The sequence below is a fragment of the Pinus tabuliformis genome, chromosome Q, assembly GCF_031772625.1.
Source record: "Pinus tabuliformis cultivar Carrire ecotype Pingquan chromosome Q, CPIR1, whole genome shotgun sequence".
NCBI classification, from domain to species: domain Eukaryota; kingdom Viridiplantae; phylum Streptophyta; class Pinopsida; order Pinales; family Pinaceae; genus Pinus; species Pinus tabuliformis.
In genome coordinates, this window is record NC_142296.1 from 6,161,413 (window position 1) to 6,174,448 (window position 13,036).

Sequence of the window (13,036 nt, forward strand, 5' to 3'; positions counted from 1 at the left end):
CTTTCCCTGCACCCAAAATCTTGAAACTTGACAACTATAACCTTAATTTCTAAAAATTTACACTTTATTGAAAACTTACCAACCATAACCCTACTTTCTAAAAATTTATATTAGATATTATCACCAATTTTCATAATTTTCCGGGCAAGATTTATATCTCTTTAGACGATGCTTAAAAAATTTATATCGCTTTCACCACTAAATTTTTTAATTTGATTTGAAAACAAGATAAATGTTAATTTGATATACTTTACAAATAAAGATATAAATCATTGTGGTAAATTTTGAAGAATTAACCATTTTTTGAAGTATATTTTTAACAATATTGTCAGAAAGCTTAATCAAATCGAGAGACTCACGGTATTGCCAGGTCACATGAAAATGTACATTAAATTATTTTGAGGCCGTCCGTCAAGGCAATCAAACAGAAAAGACAATAAACATGGTAGGCCACGTACAGCCACTCCATTGGTTGCCATAACCCACGTGCTGTACTTGGATACACGGTTTGATCGAAATCCCGTCTAAGTACATCACCAATAAAACACATAATAGCGGAATCACCTCTATATACACAATAAAAGCCATTATGTAAATATAAAATATTCCAATTTGACCAAATGTAGGATGGTTCAACCTTATAACAATGGCATGTCGGGACAAGGGAGTGGCTGTGCGGAAGCATGGAGGGGAGGCCGTCTACCTCTTATTCGTTCTCAGGTGACCCTGCAGCCCCCAGTGGAAGTCGGCAGATGCCGAAGGTCATTCTTCTGCAACATCCTCCTCCATCTTCTGCATCATCTTTAATTCGTCCCAGTCCTAGTCATTTTGCCAAATGGCTTTCCAGGATACAAAGAAAGTCTGCCATGGAATGGCTGGAGCTGTTGCTGCCCTGCACCCGCTGGATTCGAACCTACAAATGGAGAGAATACCTGCAGGCCGACATTATGGCCGGGATCACAGTCGGCACAATGCTCGTTCCTCAGGTATTCTTTCTTTCATTCATTCTCATGCATTTTCCTTGACAATTCCGTAAAATAGATAGAAAACTCCAGGATTAATTAATTCTCCACCCTAAGCTTCTGAAAGACAGGCTGATAGAATCTTGGAATTAAATTACAGCGAGAACCTGAGAAAATGAATTAAATTATACTCTTTTTCGAAATAATGGCGAGAATTCAAGCAAACATGAAAGATAAAGGGAGCACGGCCACGCATATGTTAAGAAACTCGAAATAGCGAATATGTAATAATTTGATTGTGATTCAGAAGAATGCTCGACATCCTGGATTGCAAATTTCACAATTAAAGTCGGAATTTATTCTAATTTATTGCGAGAACTCAAAAAATATTATGGAAGGATGGGCAGGTGTATGTTCAGAGGGGCTCAAAATAGTCGAATATATGATAATCTGCTTGAGATTCGGTAGCTACTAACACTAATTAGAATGCTTGACGATCTGGATTGTAAATTTGCTTCACACTTATACTCGAAATTTATTCGAATAGAAGGCAATAATTCAAGAAAACATGAGAATTAATGGAAGAACGGCAAGTATATATGAAGAGGATCAAAATATTTGAATATGTGATAGTTTGCTTTGTGAAATGGAACCTGCTAACTTTAATCAGAATGCTTGACAACATGGATTGCAAATTTGCTTCACAATTAGAATTATTCGAATTTACGGCGACAATTTAAGAAAGCATGAGAATTAATGGAACGACGGTCAGGTGTATGTTACAGAGGCTTGTGATTCGGAAGCTGCTAACTCTAATTAGAATGCTTGACAGCAGGGTGTGCAAATTTGCATTTTTTTTTCAGAAGAAAAAGCGTAATATATTCATATAAGAAGATTACATAGAGCAAATGCAAGAAGCATATGCAGAAACATTCATATAAGAAGATTACATAGAGCAAATGCATGAAGCATATGCAGAAACGTGGACCGAGCCACATGCAAATCTGCTAAAACAGATCCCAAATAAAGCCCCGAAAGGCCAATATTGCCCCCCAGACAAGGCAACCCATCTATAAGGTGCAGAAGAGGCACCAAAAAACCAAGCAGACAAGCATTTGAAGAAAGAGCAACAAGATCTGTCCGCCCAATATGGAAGGAGAGGCACGAAATGAGGAAGAGAGCAGCAAAAGAAGCCACTCCTTCTCCGCCCCCTCAAACTCTCCACCCGAATCAAATGGCTCCACTTTTCCATTTTAAGGGTATTTAATTAGATTCAAAAGATGGCATGCTCCAAAACAAAAGGGAGAACAATACCACCACAAAAAATCACAGTGCAAAATTAATATCCCACCTTCCCACACAATTTTGCTAAAATAGTTTACAATGGGCGCCAAGAGCTGAACGTGAACTGCCTGAACAAATTGAGCAGAATTGGGAAGATTATTCCAAATACTCAAGTCTTAACAGAATCAGAATTAACTAAAAACTCAAGTCAAACATAAAAGAACACAAGCATAAATACAATGGAACGCCATAGGAAGTAACATGAACCTCACATCAGAAGATCTCAGGATATTCAATAATTGCTGACGTGATACAGGGATTACAAACCTTAGTTATGTTGACCAGGGCAAACACAGTGGATCCGATGCAAATTTTTAGGATAACAATTACACAATTGCCTTTTAACAATGAACAAACGGGTATACAGATAGTGCACATGCCACCTTTACCATGTTCACAAAATGCATTTATTTAAAGTGATTCTTTTCAAATAATGGTTGGAGTTCGGACTTATTTCTCCTTCAATATTCTATTAAGTTTTGACATTTAGTGTTTAATGGATTATTACTCTTAGAACATGTCACTCTAAGGATTCTCAGTCTCAAATACAGAATTTTCCCTCAAAAAATTGAACTTGAGTTAATGATGAGAGACTCTTACCAATGTACCACTAAATCACATCTCAATCAACAACAAAAATATCATCATCAATGAGTTCAAACTCATCACACCCATCACTACTGTCCTTGTTTATCTTGTAAGTCTACTCCATATCAAGGGAAATTATCAAGCCCTACAGTGTGAGCTTCTTTCTCTCTTTCTTCTCTGTTTATGCTTCTATTAATGCTTTTGTTCTTGTCATTCACATGCATGCTCGTAGGGACCGTGATGATACTTGTTTTACTATAGTTGACTTTGTCAGCGAATAATATAGTTGACTATAGTTTTACTACAGCGTTCTCGCTAAAAAAATTGAACTTCAGTTAATGGTGAAAAACTCTTACCAATTTACCACTATTCACATTTCAATCAACATCAAAAAACATCATCAATGAGTTCAAACTCATCACACCCATCATTAGCCTCCTTGTTTACCTCGTAAGTCCAGTCTGTATCAAGGGAAATTATCAAGCCCTACAATGTGAGCTTCTTTCTCTCTTCTCTTCCTTTCCTCTCTGCCTATGCCTCTATTAATGCTTTTGTTCTTGTCATTCACATGCATGCTTATAGGGACCGTGTTGATACTTGTTTTACTATAGTTGACTTGGTCATCAATGAATAATATGGTTGACTATAATTTCACTACAACATTCTCACTCAAAAAATTGAACTTCCGTTAAAAATGAAAAACTCTTATCAATTTACCACTAAATCACATTTCAATCAACAACAAAGAAACATCATCAATGAGTCCAAACTCATCACACCCATCACTACTGTCTGTAATATCCCTAAGGAAAATTAACAGTAAATATGCAAATCGAAATAGACAAAAACACCATGAAACAATAACAAGCAATCAGACCACAAATTGACACCAAAAAACTGCGTTGTGTACTCTTTTTATTAATGGAAAGAGGTGTACAAATAGGTGCTGGAATGAGTGCACCTGGGCTTGCTCTAGGCAAGCTAGCAAAGCCCAAAAAGGCAAATGAGACACCCTCCTTCAAAACTGCTGCTACGCTGCCTAAGTACTGCGCTGTAGATGCCCAAAAATGTGTTGTTGCCTGAAAGAATCTGCGGCTAGGGCCCTCTCCACTGCTAAGAAAATAATGGGAAATTAATCCCGGCCTCTCTTCAATAAAACCCAGAATAACCCATGAAGGGTTTGGCCAAAGCTTGACCCCGAAAATTTGACCCTCTTTGGCTTGAGTGGCTCTGCTGCTGGCAAGACCCACTTGTAGAATCTGCTGTCAAATGCTCCAAAAATGCCTGCAATCCTTGTTAGAAGGCTCCCCAGGCATTCCCTCCAAGTTTCCACCTCAAAATCCACTCACTCCTCAACCTCTTGGAGTGTCTCTACCCAAGACTGTGCAGTCCCTGCGCTGTTGTAGCTTCCTCTCTGCTGTAGTACGACCTCACTGCTGTTATGATTTGGGACTAAGTAGAACTCCCTCCTTGGGCTGGCACTCGAAGTCCACTGAAGCAAGGGCTAGGATCTCTGCTCGGAAACACCCGTGTGCTGAACAACACATGCAAACTTGGCTCACTGCTCAAGCGTGCTATGTCAAGAGACAAATTATGAAATGATGGATGAATGAATGACCAAAATGAGTGCCTCTTGCTCTATTTATCAAATAGCCTCCAAGATGCCCATGTGGGCCAACTCGAATTTCCCCACCAACTTCGCTCCAATGAGAGTGTCTTCCACATGTGGGCTGTAATTCTCCATGGGGTGGCCCCCATGCTCCACTAGAGCCACAATATTTCCCTTCCTAATGTTTGGGCCCCCACTTAATCCCAAAATTCACGTGGGACCTTTGAATCAACATCTCCTAAGTGCAAACATGAAATAAGACAAAATTGGGCAAGATTGATATTTCCCTTAGCAATATTGCTAAGTGGGAATATCACAGTCCTCCCTACCAAAACGTTGCTTGTCCTCAAGCAACTGCCGAACAACGCTCTCTCTAGTTGTTGCTCCCCATTGTCACTGCAAAAATGTGCCAGGGTCCCAGATGCGCCACTAATTCGTCCCTGACCTCTTCATTGTCCTGACATGAGAGAATCCCTCAACACCAAGATCCCAAGCCATCCTGTCCCACATGAAGCTCCCCTCGCTCCAATCACTATCCTGCTCGATATAAGTATAAGAAGTCTCTTGTATACCATCAATGTGTAGAGGATCATGATAATGTGGCACTATGCTCAACTCCTCGTGAAGCTGTCCTACCACGTAGGCCATCCCATGCACTCCAGGAGTATACTCTCGAAGATACCACCCAATCCCTACAGAGATAGCGTCTCACTCACGTGAGCTTCTCCTGATATCATCCTGCTGGCCCACCTGCCATGCTAATGAAGTCCCCCATGCCATCAGCGAGTCACCAAAGGAAGATCTAAATGATCTTCCACTGTAGAAATCAGCTCATCCCCAAGGGTAGCTGTACTGCCAAGTCCTATGATGCCCGGATCCCATGCTAGTCTAAAAAGGGTGCCACTATGCTATCGCTATGCAACTCTGATCATGACAGTTTGCCCCTCATGCTCAAGTTGTATCCACCTCTCCTGGGACCTGAGGGCAAAACATCTATGGAGTCCCAATGTTGCCTGGAGTCTAAACATCCACCTGTAAGCAAGGTCCACCAAATGTTGTAGATGCTCTAGAGACACCTTAGAATGTATCACCAAAAGGGGATCATGTATCACCCTAAGCGTGGGCTCAAGTGTGGTGCAAGTGCTACCTCTGCAGGAAATCGGACTACCCCTAAGCTTGCATCCACCAACTCGCGCCCTGACCATATGCCACAAATTGGAAAACCTCTCTCCCAATGCACTGTGTCACGTCCAACTGTCTCAGATGAACCTCATGGGTCCTGTTGCTCGTGATGAGAGCATCAAGAGATGATATCCAAGTCCCCTGTGTCAGTGTGCAATGCTGGAGAGTGATAAATGGAAGCTCACGGTTGGCCCTGTGATCAACTCGCTCTCCAAATCTGAGTGTGCCAAACCCAATGGTGTGCCTGATGCCCTCGTCAAGATATCTCTCTGGCGGCAACACTCTGACAACCTGTTGTGCATCATCTTGCTCGGCTGCACACAAGTACGTACCCCTACACTCCTCTACATAGCACTGAACTCCGTGGCACAACTCCATGCACCCCTGGATACCAATGCTTAATGCCATGCCCCCATGTACCATAGGGAATCCCATATGTGCCCATGCAACCACCATGCTGCAAGTACACTTGCCACGAAGTGATCTACACCTCCTCATCTGCCTTGGTAGACCTGAGCGACCTAACTCCACACCTGCTAGAGGGGATATCTCTACTGTGTCAATCCTTGGTGACTCATGTTCCCAATACCCCAATGGGAGAACATCATCTCCATACAATGCTCGGCCCAGTGGCCTACCCATGCCACCTCCCCCCACCAACTCCTGCCAGAGAATGCTAATCATCTTGCGACCCCATGCGCAACCAACATGCCAATATAATCCATGGAGCTTGCTCACAAACCGCTTGTCCGCTAATGCCGATTGGAATTCCCCTAGGAAATGTATGTGCCCAGTCACTAGGTCGATTACTTCATCAATGCCATAGCCATCTTGCATGTCTGATATTGGATAGGGAGCCCCATCTGGATCCCAATGCCAACTTGGGCCTTTAGTGCCCTTGGTGTCTAAGAGCTCCCATTGAGCTTTGCTCCTGCCTATGACCATCTCCATGAGTCTAGTCCACTCCACCGGGTACCAACTCAGAATCTTTTGCCATCCAACCCCAGGAGATGGATGGAATGCACGAACCCCCACACATAGAACAACCTCGACATGCGGATGTTGCACCTTGTGCAAATCTGATCGTCTCATCCCGCTATCCAGGTCAACACATGAGATCTGACTAGGTAGCTTTGTCTCCCTCTCTCCAATGGGCAAAGGTGACCCAATAGTGCTGCTAACGTGGTCATCCCCTCTGATATGTCTAGACAACGCTGTAGATCCTATCAATGTGCCTCTGAAGCGAACTGTGCTGGGATCCCAACGTGTGGTCTCCAAGCTGACCCTCATCAATGGCTAGCCCAAAGGATGGCTGCACATCCTCCTCCATCATGGGCTCGACATGAGCCTCCAACTGCTCCTCCATAGACAACCCAACATGCAAGACATGCTCACCAGTTAGTTGTAGGTGACTGTCGTCTGACAAATCTGTCATAGATTTGGATGCCTCTGTACCTATTGGGTCCTCATCAACAGTGGAAATGTCTCCTGACACCTCATCACCCTGTTGTGCGCTACTATCACTTGAGAACTTGGTCACAACCCGAGGTACCTCATCAATGGATACCTCAACAATGGATGGCATCTCATCAACGGGTGTATGCTCAACTGTCTCCTTGCCAACCATGGCCCCTTGAACTACTCTCTCGTCTTCTTCCTTAATCCTCCTCATCATCCCAACAAAATTTCATTGAATCTCCATTGGTTTGTGCATGTCTCTTAGTTCACAGAACTCCCAAAAAGAGAGGGATGCCTGAACTCTATGAGCAAATGATTGGTATGCTTTCCAGTTTGCTTCCAACAACTCCACTTTAGTTGCAATCATGTCCAGATTCCCAATGGTGGAATGAACCAACTTATCCCCCACATCAATCATCATTTGTTGCATCCTAATCATCTCATTTAAGGTTACTGTCATGTTGTTTGATTCTAATCTTTCTTTGGATCCCATGATTTCTTAGCTTTTTATTATGGTCTTGTCATAGGATGAAGAGTTTCCCATAGGCTGAGCCAAGATTATGGCTCTGATACCACTGTAATATCGCTAAGGAAAATTAACAGTAAATATGCAAAACAAAATAGACAAAAACACCATGAAACAATAACAAGCAATTAGACCACAAATTGACACCCAAAAACTATGCCGTGTACTCTTTTTATTAATGGAAAGAGGTGTACAAATAGGCGCTGGAATGAGTGCACCTTGACTTTCTCTAGGCAAGCTAGCAAAGCCCAAAAACCAAATGAGACACCCTCCAACAAAACTGCTGCTATGTTGCCCAAGTACTGTGCTGTAGATGCCCAATGCTGCTAGGGCCCTCTCCACTGCTCAGAAAATTCCGGGAAATTAATCCCGGCCTCTCCTCAATAAACCCAGAATACCCATGAAGGGTTTGGCCAAAGCTTGACTCCGAAAATTTGACCCTCTTCGGCTTGAGTGGCTCTGCTGCTGGAAAATCAATCCACCTGTAGAATCTGCTACTAAATGCTCCAAAATTCTTGCAATCCCTGTTAGAAGGCTCCCCATGCCTTCCCTCCAAGTTTCCACCTCAAACTCCACTCACTCCTCAACCTCCCAGATTGTCTCTACCCAATACTGCGCAGTCCCTGCGTTGTTGTAGCTTCCTCTTTGCTATAGTACGGTCTCACAACTGCTGGTATGGTTTGGGACTAAGTAGAACTCTCTCCTTGGGTTGACACTCGAAGTCCACCGAAGCAAGGGCTGTGATCTCCACTCAGAAACATGCATGTGCTGAACAACCCATGTAGACTTGGCTCATTGCGCAAGCGTGCTATGTCAAGAGACAAATTTTGAAATGATAGATAAATGAATGACCAAAATGAGTGCTTCTTTCTCTATTTATCAAAAAGAGCCTCCAAGATGCCCATGTGGGCCTAGCTCGACTTTCTCCACCAACTTCGCTCCAACGAGTGTCTTCTACATGTGGGCCATAATTCTCCATGGGGTGGTCCCCACGCTCCACTAGAGCCACAATATTTCCCTTCCTTCCTAATGTTTGAGCCCCCACTTAATCCCAAAATTCATGTGGAACCTTTGAATCCACACCTCCTAAGTGCAAACATGAAATAAGACAAAATTGGGCAAAATTGATATTTTCTTTAGCAATATTACGAAGTGGGAATATCATACCCTCCTTGTTTAGCTTATAAGTTCACTCCATATCATGGGAAATTATCAAGCCCACAGTGTGAGCTTGTTTCTCTCTTTCATCTCTGCTTATGCTTCTGTTAATGCTTTTGTTCTTGTCATTCACATGCATGCTTATAGGGACCAGGATAAAACTTGTTTTACCATAGTTAACTTGGTCGTCCGTGAATAATATATCATATTTCTCAATACCAATGCTTTCATGCCCATGGTATCAGGGCAACCACAGTTTTGTAAAAGTATTCTCTATATAAAGGCATATGATGAACAGTATGGTTTCAAAAGTCTTCTCGTTGTCTTAGTTATCCTTCTGGGTCTCTCATTTCTACCTGTATAGTAATAAAGGGTCTGCTATTGTGATCGATCCAGTCCATTAAATGGCTTAATTTTTCTTCTGGTTATTTTTGAACTTTTTTTTGCAATTTATTTTTTGGTAAACACTGATGACATTGATCCAATCGACTAAATCACTTAATTTTACTTCTGATTATTTTTAAACTTTCTTTTGCAATTCATAGTTTGGTAACACTGATGACATCAATTAGCACATGGTAGTAATTCAGATTCAAATTCAACATGTCTCACTTATGAATTTACCAAGATGAATCTGTTTGATATGGGGGATTTACATCTTAAAAGAATAGAGGCCAAGCCAAATAGGGAAAAAACACCTTAGCCAATAATTTATAAAAGAAAGAATCCTATTGTTAAAGGGTTATAATGGCCCCTTTTTAAAACTTTCAATCCATTCCAAGAAGGGCTTGACCAATTGACCCCTTTCAAAAGAATGCATTAGAGTTTTGAATTCTCATGTGTGAACCATTTCTCATCAAAGATGTCCATTTAGTCAAACCTCACTCTGGTGCCAAGCAAAGAAGGTTGTTCTTGTGGACATAGCAGGGAAACCTATGATTTTTCCATCCTCTTTACCCACATCATCACAGCATATTAAGCTGGCTTTGACATCTTTGATGGGTCTTTAACTTAACATATATTTGATATACAAATCCCTTTATGATACTAGTGATCCTATCCCTCTCCTCATCTTTTGGAGTATTGATGGCCACCTAAATCACACAACATTAGGAATCAGGATACGGGACACAGATATGGGTGTGTCCCACAAGTGACTTGTAGACTTTTGAAATGCTCACTAAGATGAATCTAGGTCGATGTAGATCCATAACACTAAGATATCACTTTAACAATTAAAATTTGACAATTAGATAAATTAGATAAATATTGAAGTATGTATATATCATGATTATAGTAAAAGTTTTTAGATTAAAATATAAGTTTTGAAATGATTCCAACAAATGGACACTCCATCTAATAGATCAAATGTAACTCTAAATGATCGAGAAGAACAGAGAGATTTACAAAGAAATTAAAATGAAATGATAATAATAATAATATGTTCATAACGTGGGATTTAGACAAACTTAATAAATAAATTATAATAGTTTAATTTGAAGATAGTAAAACGTTCTTTTTTTTCTCTGAGGAAAAAATCTGTAATTTTATTATATGATAAACAAAATTACATCTGCATATGCCTTTGGTATTCGGAATTTCCGATGGCTTTGGAGTCACTTTCAGCATGAGGAATGTTGGTAGCTTTATGTGTTTTACAAAAACCAGCATAGTAGAGTTCTTCCTTTTCCTCCATTATGGAGTTTGCATGTTTCATACCATAATAACATTTTAGATAAACATATTTTGCAGCTAGTTACATCAAGTAAAACAGTTGACTAACAGACTATTAAAACAAAAAACAATAAAGAGATATTCCCTTAGATCCAAGGGTCAAGAAGATTTTTTTGCTGTTGGTCTTCTTTATTTTCTGAGACTTCAAATGAGCCTCCGTCCAGATCCAATTCAGCCTTTGACAAGGCGTCTGCTTCTGTGTTCTGGTGCCTGAAAGTGTGATGAAAAGAGATTTGAGAAAAATGAGTGATCTGCTATTGTATTTTTCCAAATAGTGGAGAGGGTGCAATTGAGAATTCTTGCAGTTCCATTTACCCAATTTATAACATTTTGAGAATTCCAATATACATATAAAGTGAAAATATTCTGAGAGATGTCAATCCAAAGTAGTAATTTTAGTTCAAAAAGTTCAGCGGAGTTGTTTGATGCAGGACCAATGTTTGCAGAAAAAGAGATGCAGGCATTTTTAGAAAGATTTAGAATTCCACCCACTCCACCCATCAAGGGGGGGACCCTTGAGCTGCGCCGTCAAAGAAAGCTCAAGGAGAGTCCATCTGTATATCAGGTATAAGAGTATGCTGTGAATGGGAAGATAGTAAAATGTTCTAAAAGAGAGGCGCTGGTTAAAATTATTGAATAAAATAAAAATAAAGATAAAATAATAAAATAGAAAAATGCTAAGAATATATTTAAAAAGGGTTGCAGCAAAATACACGGGAGTTACATGTTGTTAATTTTACTTAAGAGCAATTTACTTCAATTTCTTAATTAGCCCAATATCAATATTCAGTTTAGCAATCACATCAACATGATAGTAAAATGCAGATAGAACATAAACATAAACAGTGGAAGACAAGCCAAGACAAGAGGACACAAGATGTGGCACTAGCCAGGGACAAACCCCAATGTGGGGAAACGCTCGATCAATTATTCTTATATTCTTCAATAGTTCAGCAGAGAGAGATAGTACACAATTTACAAATCATGAGAAATTAGTCAGTTACGACTACCTCTCATGGAAATGGTCATACGTTTGAATGACTTACTTAACGCAGTTGAATCCCAAAAATGATATCTAATAGAGATAGTACACAATTTACAAATCTGATAATTTATGACAACAGCGATAAAGCCCTAACCAGAAAAGTCAACGCTGGTCAAACATGTCAGATTTGACCTCCAAAGCAGCTCGGTCAAAGCCCAGTCAACTTGGCCTCCAACAGCAAGATGAATCAGCCCAAAACAGTCCAAAAATACTCAGTCAAAGTTTGGTCAACTGAAGTCAACTCTGCGGCCATCCCTAGGACACTCAACACTGGTCAATGCAGTGTCAAAGCAACCTCGGAATTTGTGCCCAAAACTGCGGCCTGCTGAGGAGAAGACCCTCACCCAAATCCGCAGTCAAACAGAGGTCAACGCTGGTCAATGCAGCCCAAAATAGCAAACTGAAATTCAGTCAAATTGGTCAACGCTGGTCAATGCAGCCCAAAATAGCAAACTGAAACTCAGTCAAATTGGTCAACGCTACCCAAATAGAAAATGCCCTGCTTCCTTTGCACGCGTGAGAGAAAGTTGCCCTTATTTGTGTACCCAATCAAGTGAGGAGAGAGAGAGATGTGAGGATGAGATGATGGAATAACGACTTGAGGTCTCCTCCTTTTATATGCAACATTGAGGATGAACTAGGGGTAAAAATCCCTATTTTGATTGCTGGCCGACCTTGACAATTTATCAATAATACAGATAAATTCATATCTTCATTTTTACATGTCGGAATCGGATGATCTTTAGATCAATCCTACACTTCTTGGAGAGAGGAATACAAGAAAAATATCAGCTATCATAAATAAGGTGACCCATATGGAGTTTGGCCCTAGTGGCCAATTTTAACACTTCCTCTCAACTAGGGAGAACTCCATCTGTTAATCCATCTGCTAGTCGGTACAATCTCTGCCATCAATGCACTACTCTGCACTGCTCTACTCTGCTCTGTTGAGCTATGAAGAAGAAGAAGTGATTGAGAATGTATCATACCATTCTTTAATGACCCGAAGTTAGTCCCAGATAAAAGAGAGTGTCTCATACCACTCTTACTGACTCGAAGTCAGCTCCAATAAAGAGAGTCTGTCATACCCCACTTTTACTGACCCAAAGTCAGTTCCAATTGATCTCAGATCAATATCATCCTAGCATAGGGAGTACGGTAGTACACGATGTGTCCATCAGTAGTACTATGGTCCCTATCCTCATTTCCCTACTCATTGGCTAGATGAGAGGTACTTCCCATGAGTCCCAGACTGCATGGGTAGGATGTCTCAGCGGGAGAAGGATGAACCATTCTTCCTGCCTACATGTTGCCATGGGGTATCACAGCGGAAGGCTGAACCACTCACCCTGTACACAATAAACCACTATGGGAAAGCTGAACCACTCACCCTATGGTTGCTCATCACTCCAAGAAGTACCCCAAGCTCC

The 13,036-nt window shown here is 41.0% G+C and overlaps 1 protein-coding gene across 3 annotated transcripts in view; it reads left to right on the forward strand.

Moving 5' to 3' along the window:
* Positions 1-596: 596 nt before the first annotated feature.
* The window catches only part of LOC149218001 (sulfate transporter 4.1, chloroplastic-like), a 116,459-nt gene continuing 104,019 nt past the window's right edge, over positions 597-13,036 (forward strand). The window contains exons 1-2 of one of the 3 annotated variants that reach the window (XM_089383723.1): positions 597-761; positions 848-986. In XM_089383723.1, coding sequence (XP_089239849.1) covers positions 628-761; positions 848-986 — 273 coding nt within the window. In that variant the 5' untranslated portion in view covers positions 597-627. Of the gene's footprint in view, positions 987-13,036 lie in introns of all 3 variants that reach the window. The other 2 variants (XM_089383724.1, XM_089383721.1) reach the window with 2 other exon arrangements.